This window comes from Coccidioides posadasii, chromosome 1 (genome assembly GCF_018416015.2).
Source record: "Coccidioides posadasii str. Silveira chromosome 1, complete sequence".
Classification (NCBI taxonomy): domain Eukaryota; kingdom Fungi; phylum Ascomycota; class Eurotiomycetes; order Onygenales; family Onygenaceae; genus Coccidioides; species Coccidioides posadasii.
Window position 1 is genome coordinate 616,818 of NC_089407.1, and position 21,109 is coordinate 637,926.

A 21,109-nucleotide genomic window follows, 5' to 3' on the forward strand; every position below is an offset into this window, starting at 1 on the left:
TTTATACCTCACTAGTCCATTGGATAGAATATACAGGGCTCTGTAACGACAGCGTACGTTCGAGGGTCGCCATGCTGACTAATCTATTACACTCCTTGACAATATTACACTACGGCTAATCGCAGCGTGCCGACTGAGGAGCTGCCTCGCATCGACTCTTGGGATAGCGCTGGACAGGCCTGTAATAAGCGCATCAGACCTCTTTCTGCATCGTCGCGATGGCCCGTTGGGATGACTTTAACGTCACGTTTGGTTTTAAAGGAGATTATCCTTACAATCCCAAGGTCGTTGACCGGATTATCGCGAATCGGAAAGCTCTCTACAGCACCCTCTTCATCGATCGCCTTCTCGGGGCATTAGGAATTGATTCAGGTGTGACAATAACACTCTAGTTCTTTCAATGGAAGCTTGACGCTCACCGTTGTTCTAGCACCAAGGCTCTATCCACCAAAGTCCATTGAAACTCTCCGCAAACTTCACAGGGAAATACTTGCGTCGGGCTCACCAAATCACCACAAGCAATCTGTGATCTACTATCTTCTCAGGGATTGTGAGAATCTGGATGATGGAACCAACCGCCTTGAATTCGCACGTCGATGTTTGCTGCCACAAAAATACAAGTTACTTGTAGACGGTATCTGGTATATGGATCGATTAGAATTTCAGGTCAGTCTTCTGGTATCATCAACTTCATACTCGTCTTTACTCATCTTCTTTGGGATGCAGAGCGCACTGGGTTACCTCACAGAGCCATCGCTGATCCCTACCTTTCCCGACGAAATTCTTTATGTCCTCTCAACCCTTTCCGAACAAGATGATCACCTTGCCACTGCGTACTATGTAGCCGTTTCCCCGCCATTGGCGACCAGCGAAGTGTTGAATGCCTATTTTGCGGTGTTGTGTCGGAGCGGGGTTTCCACTGCCTTTTGCTTCACGCGAAAACAACCTCTCGATATTCGACGTGAACTCTTTGGCCAGTTGGTTGTTTTCGTCTTAGCCGCAAAAGCAGGCGAGGAAAGGGCAGAAAAGGCTATGGAGTTGGTCAATTTGCCATTCAGCGATATCGAGATAGAGTGGTTTGAGGATTGCCTGCTGCACGGTAAGGCTAAAAATCTCCCCGGCGCGAAAGATACAGTTATGATGCGGCGCGTCGCGACTGGTCATCTTGACAACCTTGGAGCCTTGGAGTCGCTAGGTGGGCGTAAGATCGAAGGGTTGAACTGGGACATACTGAGGAAAAATTTGAAACCTAGTGTTTCCTGACAAGCGGATTGCCCGAGAAACTTGGTAAACTGCCACCAACAGCTCGTGGCTATGTTCTGATACAGCATTGGTATATATGGAGTTTGGTGTTTGGGCCCGGTATCACCGCGATATATACGAATGATACTCTTTTGAATTGAATGACTGTCATAAGCCCATTTAAGTTCGGCATCCTAGAATATTTGATGCATTCTGCTACGTCCACTAGTGTAACATTAACTATTCTCACTTCATTATTGTGCTTTGGAAAGTGACTCGTATCTCCTATAACTTGCTACCTGCAAATTGAGCACTCATAGGCCACATAACAAGCCTCTATTCGGAAGATATTAAGAGGGATAGATCCGGATTCAATGTACGGAGTAGGACTGGCGCTCCTTTCAAAACCGAAACGTCATCGCGCGGGCATGTCTTGGCATCAACCACAAAATAGCTCTGAGGTATCAAAGAGCGAGATCATGTTCAGGTTGACAATCAAAATATCCCCCCTACTCTTCTCATAGCCCTTGTGTGTGCTTTATTTTCATTCTCTATTCAGTAATGGTTGTTTGTAAATATTTTCAGGAAGGCAGATGCAGGTTTGGAGGTATGGAATAGCTCCCTTGATCAAAAGCCAAACAGCGTCCCAAGGACTTGCTAACTTTTTGCCAGAGCAGTGCAAGAATGAGCACCCTGGAAGTAAGTCATTTGGTGGAAACCGGTTTAGTGCTCTCCAATCGGGTGCCGGTGGTTTTGGAGGTAAGGCCCTGGCTTTGTTCTGTGTGTCCAAGCTTTGCTCCAAGAGACGAATTCACCAGAACTAAATTCGGGCTGCCTTTGTTATTGTCATCTGTCCCTATTCTTACATGATCTCTATCTAATCTGTTTATGTTGTGTATTTCCATTCCGAAATTCAATGAGCTTTCTGAAGCATTTGGTTTTGCATTGGTGTCTAACCCTCATATTTTCCCTTATATGAAATTGAGCCTTATCATTAACTCTCATGTGGTTAGGTTCCCGTCAAGCCGCTCAAGAAGATCTCCGAAAGAAGTGAGTGCTCCTAGGTTCGCATTATTTGCTTCTATCCTCTAAACGATAGCAATAGGTATTCCTTGACTCCCGACGATATCAAGAATGACCTCACTCCTGGAAAGGGCAGGCCCAACTGGATCTTCTCATCTTATGGACCGGGCAGATATGCGCCAGTTCAACTCTTTGGTGGTCCCGAAAGGGAGCAAAGCTTCGAGGAAATGCGTGTTATACACTATGCCGCTACAGCTGCTGGCAACCCTCAAAAAGCCATTCAAGATGCAAACAATCTTTATGCAGCCACTGAAGCCCAGATTCAAACCATTTTATCTGACGTCGAGGGAGCCATAAGATATATTATCGATGGCGCAAACCAGCACCCAAATCGAATTGATATCACAGCAGGAAATGTAGCGGCGGCCCTTGGGCAACAACCTACGTTTGGTGTCGGTGCAGGTACGGGTCAGCCATCAGCTTTCAGTCAACCGACGCCATTTGGTCAGGCTGCACCAAGTGCTCCGTCGGCTTTCGGTCAGCCATCCGGACTGGGACAACAGCAACAACCCGCGTTCGGAAAGCAAGCATTCGGTCAGCCCTCTACACTCGGCCAAGCAGCTCCGCAGCCACCGTTTGGCCAATCGTCATTCGGTCAACCGTCCGCGCTAGGACAACAGCAACAATCTGCGTTTGGGAAGCCAGCATTTGGCCAGCCTTCTACACTCGGGCAAGCATCTACGCAGTCTGGGTTTGGTCAGGTATCCCCATTCGGCCAGCCTGTACCCCAGGGCCCGACACAGCCCAGTCATTTAAACCAGACCACCGAGGCTTCCCCCTTTACTCAGCTCACTAGTCAAGGCCAGGGTTTCGGACAACCGCAAAGCCAAGCTCAGGGTCCATCCCCATTCGCAAAGCCGGAGACCACGGCTCCATTTGGGCAACCCCAGTCAACGGCTAATCCATTTGGTCAACCTTCTGGGTTCGGAGTCCAACAGCAGACAGCATCTCCTTTCGCTCAACCACCTGGGTTTGCTACGACGGCCCCAACAACACAGCCAGCACCCCAATCAGCCTCATTACCCGCTGCGGTTCCAACAGCGGCTCTTGGGACTAAAAAGGATTCTACAAGATTGAACCCATTACCCAAACTTGTTGGTGAAACTCGGCGAGACCCAGTGACAAATAAGCTTATTTCATGGAAGGGCCAGCAAACTAAATACATCGACAATGAACCTTGCTTCCAACACCCAGACGACCCGGCAACGTTCGTGCACATTTACTTTCCACAAGGCCCTCCAGCCCCGGAGTCATTTAGGAGTTCAGTGGGAAAGGCCGAGGAATATACGCCCCAGGTCCAAGAGGCATATAAATTCTTGAAAGCAAGTGGCTCGTTTCAGAACGGGATTATGCCGTCTGTTCCGCCGAGGCCAGAGTGGTGTAGCTTTGAACTTTAAGTGGCCATTGATCGCTTGTTATTTTTATTTTATTTTATTTTTTTTTTTTTCCCCAGCGCAGTTGTCCTCGAGCGACACGGAGTTTTAGGTAGGAGTTATACGGGGGTCAGGGGCCTAAAATTTTGACAAGCAATATTTTTTTTCGGGCTGATGTGATTCTTATACCGTTATGTTTACAGTATATTAGTTTTTGGATACACACTGCATCCAATTTATTCAAGCTACTTTTGCTTCCCAAGAACAGGGCAGAGTGGATTTGAAGGAGGCTGCGATTCAACACTGCTCAACGTTTTAATTTCGATATTGTAATACAGTTCATAGTATCATAACATCCATTAAGCAGGGCATAATGATCGAGCTCGATTTCCGGGCATCCGATCAAGGTTTATCCTTCGCTAGGTCGCTTATGCGGCGATGGTGACTTCGACCTCAACACCAGCCTCGATGTTAATGATGATCTGCTTAACCGTCTCGGTAGGGGCGTTCAAGCTAGAAAAAAGAAAGACTCCATTAATATCCGATTCAGAGGGAGAGACGAAAACAAATCTGCAGGGCGGAAACTCACTCAATCAAGCGCTTGTGAATCCGCATCTCGAATCGATCCCAGGTCTTGCTACCCTCACCGCAAGGAGTTTTGCGAGTGGAGATGGTGAGAGTCTTGGTGGGAAGTCTGACGGGGCCCTTGACGTGGAGCGACTTGGAGCGGGCACGCTCAATGAGCTCCTGGCAGACTTTCTCGAGGGAAGCAACCTTGCGGGAGGTCAAGGTAATACGGATCTTGTGGATTTTCTGCCAAGACCGTGATGTTAGGGCCGATGCGTTTCTCAAAGGTTTGTGTGTGGCAGAATCCTAGCTGGCAGAATATAGGTATATGTTTTCACATACTGGGCCTTCGCCGAAATCCTTCTCGGGCTTTTGGTAAGACATCTTTGCGGTTTGAGGCTGAGCTAAGGGAGGAACGTTAGTAATTGCGACGGGGTATTGCTTCAGAGGATGGTATCAGGGGGCCCGTACAGGTGTATTGCACAAGACGCAGTGCCGGTCAAGACCTGAACGGTTTGTTCGGTAAGGTGATGACAGGCTGGATAGCAGATTCAGGGTTGTCGAGATGCGCTCGCCGTCGCCTTCGTCGTTTTTGGCCGAAATGGCTTTGTGGAGTGTGAACTCTTGGCATTCGCCTACACTTATCTAGCCGTATTCGGACTAGTTAGATCATATTGCTGACTCATCCCGACTCTATCAAGTTCGTTCGTCTTCATGCAGGCATCGACACTGAGTTCTCCTCATCAACTAGGCGGAGAGGCAGCCTTGATTGATCGACTTACCTGTCTTCTCGGATTTGCCCTAATTGCGAGTTCATTACTTTTTAAGTGATTCCTTCTTTTCCGTTGCAACATTGTCAAGCTTTCCTCATGACGGAGGCTAAATTCCCTCCACTTGCACCCGTTCCGCCTCCAAATGTACAAGAATGTATTCCAAGCGAGGACTGGGCGTCATGTCTCGATGCTTGGATTGTCTCTGTTGAGTTTCGTCTAAGGGTTTCCGAGGGAGATTTCGAAACGCTTGCTTCCAAAGATACCCAAGCTAAATCATTTCTATCCTCATTTTTTAACTTCCCTACGTCATTGCCGGGACCAAATGCCAGCACCTTACGACGCCTATGTTTCCTTCTGGCACGACGGTTATTACTCTATGTGCCAGAGCATGTTCTCGACTGGCAGTTCTTGGGAGCCTTTTGCAGTGCCTACAATTGCAGCTCCGCCCTTAAGACCGTTTTAAGAAATGTATGGCAAAAGGCTTCCAAAAACTTGACTCTCAGCATTGAGAAGGGCAAGACAAATTTGATGCAACAGCTTTCCCAAAGTGCTCCTGGGAAAGATGCAAATGTACTTGGTGATTTACGATCTTTAACGTTGTTGGCATTTTCTCTTCCAGAAGTTGGTTACGTTCTGATGACGGGATCCGATTATATTGACGCGATGTTTGAGGCGTACCAAACCCAGAAAGACAAATCTTTACAGGATGCTATAGTTGCGAATATATACGTGGCGCTATCATCATTAATGATTACGTCTCCTCCAGCAGTATCGCTGCTTTTGGATCAGCTCTTCAATTTGAAGGCCTCCGCTAGGGTGGATGGTGCAGGATCTCCGAAAGATCCAAATCTGTTGTCAGACCTTGTCTGCAGTACTAATTTACTAAAGCGGATGGATCGATTGTGTTCAGAAAGCCCGCAAAAACGTGCTGACAAGCTATTATCCTCCTTGTTTTCATACAGTAAAGTTTGTCGTGGGATGCATCCCATCCGCCGGCGCCGGGTCAAAGAAAACAAAGGAAAGCAGCGCAGAACTGAAGCTGACGACGTAAATGAGTTCCACATTCATAAGGTGTCCCTCGTGACGCAAATCCAAGATCTTTTTCCAGACTTGGGTTCTGGATACGTGGTTAAGCTACTTGATTACTACTCCGATAATGTCGAAACCGTCGTCTCACATCTTGTGGAAGATTCTCTGCCTGCTAACCTGAAGGTTCTCGACCATTCGGATCAACTTCACATCCCAGAGGTTATTACAGAACTCGCACCTCAATCAACACCTCCACCCGCGACGTCGTTCACTCGGAGAAACGTCTTTGACAACGATGAATTCGACCGTTTGGCCATAGCTCCATCCAAGCTCCACTTTGGTCGCACAAACGCTGACTTGACTGCGGATGATATCCTGGCAGATAGATCCGGCCACTCAGTCAACAAGGCTGCCATTCTCTCAGCTCTTGCTGCGTTTGACTCTGACGACGACGAACATGATGATACTTATGATGTTGCCGACGTCGGTGGAACCGTTGATTCAATGGCCCCAGGCACTGGAATCGACCCAGACGTTGAAGCAACGCAAAGACTACGTAGCGGGCTTCGAGAAGACACCGAGTCTACTTTATTCAGCCTATACAAATCAATCCCGGAAGCATTCAAGCGTGATGCGGCGACGCGTCGGTCGCAGCAGCGGATATCTTTGCGAAAGGAAACGGGAATGACAGATGAAAGCATTGAGGGCTGGGCAGTCATGCTATCTCGTGATCCAAAGCGTATGGCGAGAATGGAACATGATTACGTGCTTTCGGCCGGTCTTTCTGGACACGATCAGCCCGATCTTCCATCGACTTCTTACCGGAAGCCACGTGCGGAAGATGGAGATGGGGAAGATCATGATGCTGAAAATTCGAGAGTGGAAGGCAGTAAGGCCGGTGACACTGCTGGCTGGCCGCGTGGTGGCGGCAGAGCCCAAGGAAGAAGCAGGGGACGCGCTGGACGTGGTGGGCGCGGTAGTCGAGGTGATGCTGGGGCAGGTGTTGCTGGTCCGTCTGGAGATCACGATACCGCAGTGGCGAGAAGAAGGAAAGATGCCAATAAATCATCACGAGCGAACCATAGTCGTAAAGACCAACGAGCCCGCAAGGTCGCTAGAGGAGGTTTATAGGGTTTGGGATGGGGTTCAAAATTTTTGAGGTCGTATATATTTATGCGGAGTACCACTTGCATTTACGGGAGTATATAAAAGAGCTGCGCAAAAGCTCCACTGAGACCACAGCTGCATATGTCTAAAATCATTTTTCTATCTTTATCATGCGTCGAGGCTAGACAAGCAACACACATCTATGGTTGAATGGGTCCACATGTGTCCAGAATATCCATGAACTTGGTCAAGCGAGAATTTACAAAATTTATAACCATCCGTGACGTAAGAGAAAAGGTGCATGGAAACGAGGGACGAAACAAAAAGCACCGAGAGTCTAATAACATGTCATTGAATCATGCCACAAAAAGTGACACGTGCCACTAGTGGTGATGATGATGGTCCGAAAATATACCCTGTTGCGCGACGCTCTTCTGACACTCTGCGAATATCCGCGCCTGTTTCGCAATATCGCTCAGCCGTCCAATAACCTCCTTATTCCCATCGTAAAACGTGAATATCGCATACGGGATGTCCACATCCTTGCAAAAATCTTTCACCAAGTTCTGAGCACTGCGGAGATTGTGACGCGGGATACGGGGGTACAGGTGGTGGATAACCTGAAATTGGAGGCCCCCGTGGAAGAAATCCAGCCAGGTAGGGCAGTCCACGTCCATGGTGGTCCGAAGCATCTTTTGAGGGAACGACTCGTGAACACCCAAGTCGGCAGTGGACATTGCGAAATGAGACAGCGTAATCTGAACGTGTAGCGGCCCTTGCACCATGTGGCTCACCAAAATGAACACGAGGCGGTTGCGCCAGTCTGGGATGTTGAGATACACCACTCCATACCCATACCAGGCCCAGAAAAAGACCTGGCCGACGACTTCGAACCAGAGGTGCCACCAGGCTGGGCCTCGTCTGGGAGCTTGGCGAAGTAAGAGGTATTCCCAGCTGAGACGATAAAGATTGAAACGGCCGAATAGTAAAATAGGATAATAAAGGTAGTGCTGATAGCGGATCAGAAACTGTGCGAACAAGTCATACTCCATGATACGTTCGTAATACGTGCTTCGGAGATTGCTAAAAAATCGATGCGAGATGGCGAAAAAGGGCATGTGCTCGATATCAGGATCGTGTTCCGGGGAGTTGGTAACGATATGGTGGACGTTATGATTACGTTTCCACCATCCAAGGCTAAGGCCGCCGATGTAATCCGCAACTATTATCCCTATTACAGTGTCGACATGAAAATTATGGGTAATGCCCATGTGGCCGGCATCATGGGCAGTGAAAACTAGTTGGTGCCACAAGCATCCAAGAAAGAACGCAGAAGTAGCGTACCATCCACGGCGTAGGAAGAAAACAAATAGAGAGAACAGAAGGCTGTATCGGCAAAATTCCACGAAATAGGCGAAATAATTACAATTGTACAATCCCTCGGCTTGAATCCGCTGGTTCAGCTGCCGATATTTCTCCACGATGTTGTTTTGGGTTTCGGAGTTGACAGAGGGGTATTTTGCGACATCAAGGACTATCTCTTCTTGAGTTCGTGCATCGAGGAAGAAAGGCTTTGGTTCAAAATGTGCCTTAGGGCCGGGTGATGGCGGAGTTGAGGCAACAGATGAGATTGAAGTCGCGCTCGATTGTCGACTTCTCAGCGTTTGACGGTCGACTGCTTCGAACAAAGGGGATGGAGGCGACGAGCTTTCTTGAGCCGATGAGTGGGAATCGTCGACGTCGTCGGGGATCATCTCATCTATACCCTCGAGGCGAAATATACCTCCTTGAATCGGTGGGAGGAAATTCTTCCATTGTCCTTCAATTCGACCGATTTGGTACGACTTCATCCGTTGGCGAGCCTCAAGAGAATGTAATCTGATAATCCAACCGTCAGCTCAAGCAAAAAAAAAAAAAAAGAAAAGAAAAGAAAAGAAAAAAAAAAGGGCATCAAGGTCGATCTCACGCATTGATTTCGTCCGTGGCATCTCGACCAACCATGTGTTGGATTGCCTTTTCTCCGCCAGGATGGAATTTCAACCACGCATCAACTTTCAGCACTGTGCCTTCGTAAATAAGGATATGCCTCCCCCTGGCAATCAGACCTTCTATCTCTCGTCGGGACAGTACAGCATCTTCCCGAGATTGTAGCACGCGCGCAGTTGACGGGTGAACCATGGCCCCTCTCAGCTTCTGAACATTGGTCATGAGCTTACTAGTGATCGAACAGCCGTGTGTGAACAGCAAGCAAGCAATCCGGGGTAATTCAAGCGAGTGTCTCCATGAAGATTCTTCAGACGGCCAAGTGATGTCTCCTTCTCCTTTTCCGGTGTTGTTATGGGCTGTTGATCAGGGTTGCCAGCTGCGAGAGGAGACGCGGAACATCAGATGATCAGCGCATGCAGCATCGAGGACGTTGTGGTGGAACGGCCGGCAATGGACGCACTGAGACCGTTTCTCTTGGCCGCCCTCGACCCACTAAAATCGCGATCACCTCACTCCTGGATGGCTGGCTCCGCCCGGGAAGTCTCCTGGAAATTTTGAAGTCCCGACAGTGGACCGTGGTGCAGGGAATTTGTTAGCGCAGGCACAGGAACCAGCCCCAAGGATCGCGACCATCTGTGGTTCTACAGTGGCGACCCCTTTCACAACGTCCAGCGAACAGATATTGTTCCTCACTACGGAGCATGGAGCCACGACCATTCTTCTTCCCTAAGAATATCTTTCAGTGCTTGAACTTTTACGAAAATGGGTTATCCAAATTCTCAACTTGTCGCCTGCTCCGTTGCGGTCACGCCACAAAGCATCACCAGCCCGAGTTTCGCCTTCAATCGCGAGATATCACCTTATATTTAATGGAAGCGAAGCATTCTCAAAGCGGAAAAATACTCCATAGTTACTTCTCTACATCAGGCCCAAGATAGAGTTGGCCAGCCGTTTGAACCTCTGCTGGAGATAAGTCACCCCCCGAAGGCACACCCTGACAAGTTGGCGCAGAGGAATCTCGCCAAGCCATTCCACATTGTATGACAAACCCAGTAATTTTGGCGAGTCTTTAAATTGGGCAAAACTCGAGCCAAGCTTAAGTTATCCTAAAACTTCCACCGACTCTCCAATTTTAATTTAACTCCTTCTTGCTCTGCCCTCCATAGAGAGTACGGAGTACGGAATACCTGGAACCCCTTAAGGTTCACATGCAGTTGCGGAACGGAATAACTTTCGACCGTAACAAAAAAAACCAGCATGACGTCATGGTGGACCGCGCTAACTCGGGAAAACCATATTCCGAGCCTCTCCGGCGGGCGCTGCGGGAGCAACCATGACGCAGCTTGCTGGAGCGATCCTCAGGATAGACGACGGTCTGAGAGCCTGAGACAAAGCATCATCCCCTCACCTCCAGGAACCAAAGCGTGGCCGTCACAGCTAATAACTAAACCAACTATTGTAATTCATATATGGATAACACGATGGTCAGTACCAATTTTTGTCTGCCTTTTAAGTCAACTTTTTCGTCAGCAATGGCATACAGCGTGGGCTAACTCCAACCGGAGCACAGGAACCACTAGAGACACTGGTTCAGAGATGGTTAGATTGGGACCAGGTAGGCATCCTAATGCTTTGTAACCTCATTCTTGCTTTGGACTCTTGAGCTCAGAGCCCGTAGGACCCGCAAACTAGGGAGGAAATCAAGAATCTCCACGACTCCCACAATCTCCCGGAACTTGAAAAACGCCTACGAAAACGTATGTAGTAGTTCTCAGAGACCTTAGATCTCGCTCTACTCCATTTTATCTGCACCTCCAGATCAATAATGCTAACCCAGTATACCCAGGTATCCAATTTGGCACTGCAGGCTTGCGTGGCCGCATGCAGGCCGGGTTTTCATATATGAATTGCCTTACAGTCATTCAGGCTTCTCAAGGTCTGGGCAAGTATCTCAAAGCGCTCCCCCAAACCTTGGGTCCTCTATCCGTTGTCATCGGACGAGATGGTCGACACAACTCGGGAAAGTTTGCTATACTAGCCGCCAACGCCTTCAGAGCAGAGGGTATCCACGTGTGGTGTTTCAACAACCCCGTTCCCACCCCTCTGGTCGCTTATGCAGTCCCGTTCAAGAAAGCGATTGCGGGAATAGTGATTACCGCTAGTCATGTAAGTACTTTCCAGACATTGCCGTGCTTTCGTCTGAGCTGATCTGCTGGATAGAATCCTGCCCAAGACAACGGTAAGCACTCCATCCCTCTGATCATCACGGCTAATATATTGATTAATTGTCGTTTACAGGCTACAAAATGTTAGAATGTAGGCTGTCTATCTGCAGAATTACAGGCTAATGTCCTCAAGTTATTCTGCGAACGGTGCTCAAATAAACTCACCCATCGATGCTCATATTCGAGATTTCATATCGCATAACCTTGAACCCTGGACGGGTGCTTGGGATAGCAGCGACAGTCACTATTCATGTACAGACGCCTTTAAAGAACTCCAGAAGGCTTATTGTGACGATGTCTGTGCCTTTGTGGTAGGTATATACCGTCGTTTAACCTTTTGATCCTTGACTAACGATAACGAGGCCTCCACAGCTGACCTGTCGGCTTCACCGGGACGCTTCGTATACACTCCTCTCCATGGCGTTGGCTACTCCATGATGTCGGAACTTTGTGAAGTGCTAAGCATTCAAGGGATGACCGTTGTGAGTGAACAACGGGATCCGGACCCAGACTTCCCAACGGTTCGTTTTCCGAACCCAGAGGAGGCTGGCGCGCTAGATCTTGCCATGAAAACGGCAGATGATCTAAAAATCGATATTGTTATTGCGAATGACCCTGATGCTGACCGATTTGCAGTTGCTGAAAAAGTAGGGTATGTTTACCCAAACCCCCCTTCCCCCTTTTCCCATTTATCTCTCACCATTTCTCTATTTTGCCCACAAGCCTAACGGTAAATAGCGAGACGTGGTTCAAATTTACGGGAGACCAAGTTGGAGTTCTTCTAGCCTCCCACCTATTAGATCAGTGGAAACACCAAGAACAAGAAAAGCCCATAGCAATGCTATGCACCGCTGTTTCTAGTAACATGCTGGCTAAAATGGCAAAGATAGAAGGATTCCACTTTCAGGAAACCCTAACTGGATTTAAGTGGCTCGGCAATGTCGCCAAGGATCTTGAATCAGAGGGATATAATGTTCCATTTGCCTTTGAGGAAGCTTTAGGTTATATGTTTTGTAATGTATCCTACGATAAAGATGGACTAACAGCAGCCATGGTCTTTCTCACTGCCCAGGCACGGTGGAGAAAGCAAGGTTTTACCCCTTTCAGCAGGCTGCAGCATTTATACCAGACCTACGGCTATCATGAGACACTTAATACCTACTTTGTCTCCCCAGATCCTAGTATTAGCGCGACTCTCTTTGATAGTATCCGAAATCTCCCCGAAGACAAACGCAGCTGCATAGGCGGCTTTCCAGTTCTCAGATGGCGAGATGCCACTAAAGGCTTTGACACAGGAACGCCAAACAATGTCTCGAACTTGCCTGTTGACTCGGCCTCGCAAATGATTACGATTTGGTCCGATAAAGGCCTTAGGTTTACGCTCCGGGGTTCCGGCACAGAACCTAAAGTCAAAAGTAAGTGTTTGCTTGGGCCCTGAGTTCTAAGCAAGGCTGATCAATTTATTTGCTCCTAGTTTATATTGAGAGCTGTTGCCCAACACGTGAAGATGCAGTGAACGCTGTCTGTCAGGTATTTTTAGCTGTCTTGGTGAATTGGATCCAGCCTTTTGCATCCATTATGACCTATGCCCCTGCTGTGACCACATCTTCTGGCTATATATTTAATATACCCTGATTGGCAGATCTATATATTATAAGAACCTGGATCACATTTTGAATCAACGTCAGGCTGTGATGACTTGTTACACCTACAAGTTACCCACATCTCAAAACGAGACGGAAAAGAAAGAGAGATACCCAAGATTTCGTATATCTTGAAGACCTAGATATCGTCAACGTATATGGGTTGTATCAAATGCCCTTGAAAGACAAATCAAGAAGCTTCACTGCGGGCACTCGTATTAAAATCGGGTCTAGCTTCTTTGTAGACTTCCTAAGCCTGGCTTCTTATGATAACTACGGAGTATATTGAAGCAAACTTCAGCCATGGTTACTATCAGAGCTACACTACCAGTAGTCCGAGCAAACAAACAAGCATAGAGTAACCCTTTGTATATGTACTGACTCCATGTTTTTTTGCACATTTCTTGCGCAGCAGTGTTAGATGCAGTTGGAAAGGACATACTTCATTCTTCCCCGGAGTAATCTGCCATATTCAACGCTGCCGTCTTTTCCCACAGCCGAGTCATCCTCTATTTTCCCCAAAAACTTGGGAGCTCTCTATCTCTTATCACTACACGAGCAATATCTTGGCTTAAACGCCCGTTTTCGTATATCACTGTCAGATACGTTGATGGAAATACCAAAGTTCGGGGGCTGGGAAGCTTTTACCCAGTCACCCAGTAGGCGACGGACTAAAGTCCTCCTGATGGTTCATCCTCGCTCGAGTTTGCCGGAGAATCTTGACGATGATGCCCTTCTTGCTAATGTGCCCGGAAGGGATATACTGCCAAAGATTGTACCCGTGAAGTTCATCGCGGATCTAAGTTGGCGAGAATCTCCCCTATATGTTCTCACTTGTTGCCATCGAAATACAGGTGCCACGTATTCGTCAAATACGTGAATCTTTTTTTAAAAATGGCTTCATCAATGAATATGCAGTGGAGGACCCAGGTTCGAGCTATGAATTTGATTTTAGCTCTGATAGTGATGAGGGAACTGGGCTTGAGCTTCACCATGGGCAGAGTCGCCAAAGCGCCCGCTCACTTCTAGACAATCTGTACCTTCATTACCACGTCCATGGAACCGACAATGACTTTCATGCCATGATATCATCACCGTCAAAGTCTGGGTTGTACCGATGCCCATTCTTTCTTTCAGAGCCTACTTCTTTGGAAGACCTGTGTTTCTTGAGAAGCCGCTAGTCGATTTCTACCACAGAATTAAAGCACATGTCGGAACATACTGCACTCCAATTAGGAGCCGTGAGAAGTCTCTTTTTAGGCGAAGCCACCAAGGATGGCGACCTCTCCCTAAGATAATAATAGTCTCCTGGAGGTGCATTTCCCCCCTTTCTTCGCCACTGCTGCGAACAGAATGCGAACAAAAAAAAAAAGATATTAAGCATCGGATTACATACATCTAATTCAGAAAGAATTGAGCCCTCATATAAACTTGACTAAGTTAACAATATTTTAAGAAGGCAGATAGCTGGTGGGGAGATAGGGTGATTGAAATGAGTGAGGCAGAGTGAGAATGATGAGGATGGGTGAGGATAGAGCACCACACCCATTGCACTACTTAACTTTGAACGGGACAGCACTCTGTACTTGGATAAACACAAGGAACATGGGCGGGCTTCTCAACTCCGCACGCAAAATTATCCCTTGTTTACAGAGTACTTTGTTAACTCCTGTCATTCTGCTGCATTAGCTTCATGATGGACGAGCCTATCCAAGCCGGCCCCGTGTACTTACCCCACTATCTTCAGCCTTCTCTTCAATTTCCTTCTTTTTTTTTTTTTTTTTTTTCGCTTTATTTTTGAACCGGACTTCATATGAAATACCAATTTCAGCCAGCTAATCCAAAATGGTCTCTATAAGGAAGAGTGGTATGGACTATCATATATCCTATTAGTCTGAGGGTGATGTAGTTAATGTTGCAGTACAGGAGGGGTTCGTTTCCTTCACCTTGTTGGCTATCACCATGTGTTAATGGGGATCACCATATTCCCGATCATCTTCGCATGTAGGTCACTCCACATCTCATACAAGCTTGGGGTTGGAGTTGATGAAGTTGTCATTCTCAGCAATACTGGTTGCCGGCTGTACAAGCACTGACCTCAGTAACGTCTATCTTCTCTCACTCTCGTATAACACTGTGGGGAACAATGGCACATCGTACCTCGATCCAACACAAGTTAATGAGAACATGGCGTCCACAATTTCACATGTGGTGGGCACGAATGCTTCTTACCCATCCCTAGAGGTTCGAACTGGATACCTGGGAATGTGTTTGAAGCAGGCCACCGACCTCTGGATTTGCGCCCGGAGCGCAGAAGCACTCGCCTCCCTTGTCAAAAGCAGAGCGGGCAATTCATCACACAATGATCCATTGAATCTGATATGGACTGCCAAAACATTCAAGGACAAGCTTGTCTTCAATGGATTTATGTATGTCCTGACCAAGCTGGGTGTCGTTCTTTACTCGCTAATTTTATTTGCATAGATTTGCATCGATACCACTTTTACTGGTTTGTATTCTCATTTTGGCGGTGTTTCCCAACTGGCTGGAGGATCCTGATGAGGAAGATCAATACATCAAGCCTTTTCCACCAGCACGTCTTGTGAAAGTTCTTATGGTACTCACGCCCATTACCTCACTCCTTGCTCTGCTATCTGCCTTCTGGCAACATATATCAAGCTCTGCTGGTGTGACAATGGTCGAGATCCTATCATATGGCACTGTTACTGGAAACATCGGGGTCGCTGCAATGGTTCTTGGGTGGGGTTCTTTGGTCGCAGTGGGTTTAGCCACTCTTGGAATTATTAGCATGCACTTGAGTATTAAAATTTTGCAAAGGCTTACTGATGAATAACAGATGGGTATGGCTAAGGTCTTCCTGCTACTCTCAATATATTAAAGTATGTTTTGTTGTTTATCACGAAAAAAGAAAAAAGAAAAAGAAAAAGATTAGTGGATATATATTTCCCCCTTAGATATAAACCTGACTAGTTGAAGTACTTACCTTTTGACAATAAACTTCGCGATGACACATCAGAAGAGGATGTAAAATTTAGCATTGAACCAAAGAGCCGATGCCAAGTGTAAACAATGAGAACCACCAAAATGGCGCAAATGATAACAATCGTCACAGCAGCCTTTATACCTGTCGCTAAACTTTGTGTCCAGATGACTGCAAGGATTGCCACCATAGCCGCTAGAAGGAATGCCCAGCCCGCGGCGGCTACGCCTCGAGCATATTTTAACCATTGCGCAATCCTATCCTGGTTGAATGCGATGAGAATGAAGGGTATAGATACAGCACTCGATATGCCGACTAGTCAATCCACCATTCTGTTAGTCATTTTGCTGGACACAGAAAATCCGTGCCCGCGATAGAATTCTTACACAAGTATTTTAGGATGTAGTCCAGGGGAAGCCGTCCACTGCTGGTCCACGGAAATACGTCAATGTTGATTGCAAAGAAAGCAGAGATGAACGATAACGGAAGCTGTGTTTTGTCAGTCCCTTTCAATGAAGCATGGCAAATGCATGTTTCTTACAAATATAATTGTTACCACTGTGAAGAGTAAAACTGTCCTGCCTTGTCTTGTAGCTTCACGCGATTGATCATGGGTATACTGGGCCAATTTTAGGCTCTCTTCTGTGAGGCTCTGGGTCGCTTCAGCCTGAGCAAAAGTGTTTTCGGCCTGTTTGCGAGACGACAGTGCCTCTAGGGCGTTGGCTTGCTTTTGTTTCAGGTCAAGCAGGTTGTAAAGCTATCGGTATTAGTATAGGTAGTAAAATAGATTCCCAGGTAGTCTTACTGCTTGGTAAGACCTTTCTGCTAGACTTTCCATCAGTTTAATCCTAGATAGATGGCTCCCTAGAACTGTATTCCGTGCCCACGGCGAACCATTGGTTTTATCGTTCACATTTGTGTCTTTCGTCCTGTGCCGAGCAATGGTCTGAGCGAGGATTTCTCTGGGCTCCTGCTGGTCATGGAGAACCATTTTCAATATTCCAAGCTCATCGCTAATATCTTTAATCTCAGCCAATAATGTGGCTTCTTTAGTTATGCTAAATACGGCATCTGTCTCGCGCGGAGATTTATTATTAAGGCTCTTCGCAAAACTTTGAAAACATTGCGTTTCTTGGTCTATCTGCGATCGCTTTTAGTAGGTCCCTTACAGGCGATTACGAGGCATTACCACGCTTACCACATCGCCAATAGATCGCTCAAAGAAGTCGAAGAATTGGAATTCATCTGGAACTCGGTACTCGTCAAATAATTCTATGCAAGTGTCCGCAATCAAGGTTGCAAGTGCATAGACTGATGTAATAGGGTCTCGTGCTCGACTTTGTAGGTGCTTGAGTATCGTTTGATGGACATTTAAAGGATCTTTCCGGAGGAATGCCCGACGTTGTCGATTTTCCTCGGAAGATGAGCGAGGGCTGTAGGGCTCAAAAACAGTCTCTAAATGATCACGACTACTAGTAGGGAAAAACTGGCCCCGTTCCTTGTCTTTCCGCTGAATAGCTGCCTTTCGGGTTAACTTAGACTGCTTACCGGCCATCCACCCTAATACGACGTTGCCTTCGTTTTTGCTTTTGTCCTTGGGTTTGCCCTGAGCAAGCTCGATGGAAGTAGGCACGAGCGACGAGTTTCGATGCGTGGTAACCGTTGGATTTTCAAGTCCTGACTGATCGGGAAACGGCTCGAATAATGTTCCAGTCATGTGAGAAAGGCTGCTGGAGAAGATATCCCACCGTTGCGGGCAGCAGCTAATGATGGTATCTACAACCCGGTGAGCATGTAATCAGCTGTTCAGGATAATCATGTACCATTATTGAGTATCCAAAGCCATAATTGGTCTACCATCCACATCTTAGGCTCAGAGAAGTGCTCCTGCGTATACCTTTGGATCACTTGTCCGCCAGTATTCCTTTCTGACATGTGTGCAAGATGAGTGTAGAAGTATTGATCGAGGGTTCTCCTCAGTTGGAGAGGTGAATCACCAGGATTACTGGGCGAGAAGTATCCTTTGACGAGATGTTCGTCAATATTCATCAAGTCCGCTGTCTGGTCTCCACCATTTCTTGTTCGAAAAGCGGTTTCTTCGGCTCTAAAGTTGAGGTTATCCACGTCGTCAGTGCTCAAACCCCAGAACGACCGGCCGCTTCGCTGACTTGGGTTTTGCTGACTAGCAACAGAACCTTCTGTGTTTTCCTCCACCGCCGGTACCGTCGGAGGTGGGGACCTTCCAAGACTCCCGCTAGTATTATCAACCATTGGCGAAGTTTTCGTACTCTCAATATTCAAGCTCACTGTTTCAGCTCTCTCGCCTTCGGAGCCTGGCTTTTCACTCAGGGAGAGGGAATTCGCAAGTTTTTCACTGTTACTATCAACCATTTGTGAGTTTTTGGAGCTCCTAACATTTGAGATGGCCGTTTTGGCTGTGTTGTTTGCAGCACTTGGCTTTTCGCTCGGAGATACAGAGTTCCCAGTCTTTCCACGGTCATTACCAGCCATCTTTGAGGCTTTAGTGCTCTCAGCATTGGAGATAACCGTCGCAGCCTCATTTTCAGCAGTCAGCTTCTCATTCGAAGACGAGGTTGGCCCAAATAATTGATCCCTTTGTGAAGATGCAATTGCCTCAGCAAAACCTTTCGTGTCGCCTCCAGGGCGATCGCCTTTCTCTATGTCATCCTCATGGCCCGAGGATGATGCCTTTGTTTTTGGACCTCGATGTAACCCTCGTCTCATTACATCGGCTAGATTTTCAAATGCTGAGCGTAACTTTCCCTGTGTGTGTGTAAATGTCCTCTGGGTAGAGTCCGATGCGCTTGAATCGGAGGATGTAATGGCACTCGCGCTGGGATCAGCATTTTGAAGCGGATCCAACAGAGAAGGCACCAGGGTTCTTTCTCTGGGCCGTTTCTTAGGCTGTCTAGAAGGGCGCCACAGGCTTGGTGCGGGCTGACTTTGCTGTATGAATTGCTCGCTTAGAGCCTTTAAAAACCGGGCCATTTTATGATATCCTTCAGATGTTTCAAAATGCAAGAACGGAATATGCAGGTAAATCAGCGGCTGTATCCAAGGGAATTAGATTTTAGACATACAAATAGCACAATGTTATCTATTTCATCGTTTGGATCGGAGTCTGGGCTCGACTGCTCGTTGTCCGTTAACTGACCTTGGCTGTAAATGTCGAATAAAGATTCCCTACCTTGACAACTCGACATTGCGGCCTCATGAAAGAGCAGTGCTTCGTTGAAACACGATATTGTCGAAGAGTGGAGTTTGACAATGCAAGCTTGGACTTAAATTCCTCGTCCAGCATCGTAGCACCAGAACTCCGATTGCTGAAATGTCGATTAACCAAAATCTGCGCACATTTCGGTAGAATCCTTACGTTAGCTACTTTCAATAGGGTTAGGATTACAAAGTATGAGTAGAAAGCCATACATGAACCCACTCTATCTAATAAAGTCAGATCCGATCGTGTGTATAAACTGGGGTGGAGAGCCTACATTGTTGGCGGGTAGATGATACCATCTGAAAATAGGCTGCTGTCCGTCAATCCCCACTCGACTGGCTGGATCCATTATGGAGTCAGGCCCTTTGCCATAGAGCAGCTCGTAGATCGGCACCGTTTTCTCGATCCTCTGCTCCGTTGCGCCCACGAAAAAATCAACAATAGTGCCTTCAAATCCCTGGCAGGCTTTCAACTTGTTGGGCTGATCAGATGAAAGGGGTGGTATCCTGATTTGTCGCTTTGTGGAGGTCTTTGGGCCTGTAATCGCGGGCCCTTGAAGGAGCTGGTCGGATTGTAGCAAGGCTAGCATAGCAGGATTTTCGACTGCAAAGTCTTCAATCCTTCGGCCATCATCGTCACGTAGCTTCTTATTTGCTCCATTCTGCAGCAAGAACTCGACGGCCTGCAAATCGTTACGGATCACAGCATTGAGTAGTGGTGTATGTCCATCGCGAACCAGAGCATCAATGTCCGCTCCCTTTGCCAAAAGAAGCCCAGCCACAGCGGGGTGCCCACAAATAACGGCCTGGTGGAATGCCGTGCTTTGAGCCACCGGATTGAACGACTCGACATCGACATCGAATCGCAGCAAAAGTTCGACCAACTCAAGGTCGCCAGTCTCTGCCGCAATGTACAAGGCCTTGGCTCCCTTTGAATCGGCAACTTCAGCATCGACGCCCCTGTCGAGAAGCAATTGCACCATGGAGAGAGAGCCGTTCCTGACTGCATCGTGGAGAGCCGTTTCGCCATCAATATTTTTGGCTCTGATATTAGCGCCGTCATCCAACAGGCACTGGACTGCATCTTCATCGCCGCGGCGGACTGCGTCAAGAAGACGAAGGCACTGAGAATCGCTAGAGACCCTAGAATTCCAGGAGGCCTGGAAGTTTCGTTCACCCTTGCTCCCTCGATCGCTACTGGAGGGGTCACAGTTCATTATCGCTGATTTCACAAAAGGGGGCTGCCTTATGATGTCTCATTGCGGGGCACGGAGAACTTGTAACGATGTACATAGTTAAGACGCTGATGATGTGTTTCTCTTCGGCATAGGTACTCCTTGTTGCAGTTCGCGGATTAGTCATCCTGGACTTGGGATGGGGTTTTGCAAAATCAATTCCACATACTCGCGCTTGTGGCCGGGGCGCTAAATGCTGATAGGGGAAGGTTAGCCGTTGTTGGCAGGCTAGTTAACTAACTAGCAGAGGTCATGCCTTCAAGGGCAGCCCATCACGGTTGTCTAGGTAGCGATCCGGTCAAATTAAGGCTTCCCAGACAAGCAGGCTTCCTCCCCAGGACTAGGGCAATTATTGTGCAGCTTGGTCAGCTTCGTCGAGATATGGCTTCTTGTCCAGCATTCACCTGCGAACAGATTATTACGCCGTAGTACGGAGTAGTACATAAGGCTGTAAGTGCTCGCTGGCTAGCTCCTGATCTGCATGGCCGTTAATGGTCCGCGAACTCTGCTGCGACAATCATCCAATCCGGCGCTCAACCAAGCCCAGCACCAGGCAGCTGGAATTTTTATCCATTGTGCCTGAAGACTTTTCCCCTTCTTTGTGGACG

General features: G+C 47.6%; 9 protein-coding genes across 9 annotated transcripts; 5 read left to right on the forward strand and 4 right to left on the reverse strand.

Annotated features, from left to right (window-relative positions):
* The first annotated feature begins 133 nt into the window (after positions 1-133).
* Positions 134-1,469, forward strand: D8B26_000135 (uncharacterized protein). The gene is made up of 3 exons (XM_003067653.2): positions 134-372; positions 431-666; positions 727-1,469. Exons 1-3 carry the CDS (start codon positions 219-221, stop codon positions 1,261-1,263), a joined length of 927 nt encoding a protein of 308 aa, XP_003067699.1. The 5' UTR covers positions 134-218; the 3' UTR covers positions 1,264-1,469.
* Positions 1,470-1,772: 303 nt separating this feature from the next.
* Positions 1,773-3,782, forward strand: D8B26_000136 (uncharacterized protein). Its single transcript, XM_066123124.1, has 4 exons — positions 1,773-1,849; positions 1,915-2,001; positions 2,256-2,292; positions 2,348-3,782. The coding sequence occupies exons 1-4, from the start codon at positions 1,804-1,806 to the stop codon at positions 3,720-3,722; spliced, it is 1,545 nt and encodes a 514-aa protein (XP_065979196.1). The 5' UTR covers positions 1,773-1,803; the 3' UTR covers positions 3,723-3,782.
* Positions 3,783-3,946: 164 nt separating this feature from the next.
* Positions 3,947-4,854, reverse strand: RPS20 (40S ribosomal protein uS10). The gene is made up of 4 exons (XM_003067651.2): positions 4,737-4,854; positions 4,608-4,669; positions 4,288-4,511; positions 3,947-4,211 (listed from the first exon to the last, which is right to left on the reverse strand). The coding sequence occupies exons 2-4, from the start codon at positions 4,647-4,649 to the stop codon at positions 4,127-4,129; spliced, it is 351 nt and encodes a 116-aa protein (XP_003067697.1). The 5' UTR covers positions 4,650-4,669; positions 4,737-4,854; the 3' UTR covers positions 3,947-4,126.
* A 280-nt stretch (positions 4,855-5,134) lies between these two features.
* D8B26_000138 (uncharacterized protein) lies at positions 5,135-7,198 on the forward strand (the record flags this gene model as incomplete). The annotated part of the gene is made up of 1 exon (XM_003067650.2): positions 5,135-7,198. One exon carries the CDS (start codon positions 5,135-5,137, stop codon positions 7,196-7,198), a length of 2,064 nt encoding a protein of 687 aa, XP_003067696.2.
* Positions 6,553-9,555, reverse strand: D8B26_000139 (uncharacterized protein). Its single transcript, XM_003067649.2, has 2 exons — positions 9,141-9,555; positions 6,553-9,052 (listed from the first exon to the last, which is right to left on the reverse strand). The coding sequence occupies exons 1-2, from the start codon at positions 9,380-9,382 to the stop codon at positions 7,558-7,560; spliced, it is 1,737 nt and encodes a 578-aa protein (XP_003067695.2). The 5' UTR covers positions 9,383-9,555; the 3' UTR covers positions 6,553-7,557.
* A 1,923-nt stretch (positions 9,556-11,478) lies between these two features.
* PGM3 (Phosphoglucomutase-3) lies at positions 11,479-13,020 on the forward strand (the record flags this gene model as incomplete). The annotated part of the gene is made up of 4 exons (XM_003067648.2): positions 11,479-11,696; positions 11,748-12,037; positions 12,124-12,800; positions 12,860-13,020. Exons 1-4 carry the CDS (start codon positions 11,508-11,510, stop codon positions 13,018-13,020), a joined length of 1,317 nt encoding a protein of 438 aa, XP_003067694.2. The 5' UTR covers positions 11,479-11,507.
* A 1,711-nt stretch (positions 13,021-14,731) lies between these two features.
* Positions 14,732-15,882, forward strand: D8B26_000141 (uncharacterized protein; the record flags this gene model as incomplete). The annotated part of the gene is made up of 3 exons (XM_003067647.2): positions 14,732-15,032; positions 15,094-15,457; positions 15,513-15,882. Exons 1-3 carry the CDS (start codon positions 14,999-15,001, stop codon positions 15,880-15,882), a joined length of 768 nt encoding a protein of 255 aa, XP_003067693.2. The 5' UTR covers positions 14,732-14,998.
* A 133-nt stretch (positions 15,883-16,015) lies between these two features.
* D8B26_000142 (uncharacterized protein) lies at positions 16,016-19,038 on the reverse strand (the record flags this gene model as incomplete). Its single annotated transcript, XM_066123125.1, has 6 exons — positions 16,016-16,344; positions 16,416-16,518; positions 16,586-16,786; positions 16,835-17,170; positions 17,228-17,805; positions 17,853-19,038. The coding sequence occupies 6 exons, from the start codon at positions 19,036-19,038 to the stop codon at positions 16,016-16,018; spliced, it is 2,733 nt and encodes a 910-aa protein (XP_065979197.1).
* A 157-nt stretch (positions 19,039-19,195) lies between these two features.
* Positions 19,196-20,483, reverse strand: D8B26_000143 (uncharacterized protein; the record flags this gene model as incomplete). Its single annotated transcript, XM_003067645.2, has 3 exons — positions 19,196-19,396; positions 19,477-19,491; positions 19,542-20,483. 3 exons carry the CDS (start codon positions 20,481-20,483, stop codon positions 19,196-19,198), a joined length of 1,158 nt encoding a protein of 385 aa, XP_003067691.2.
* Positions 20,484-21,109: the final 626 nt, after the last annotated feature.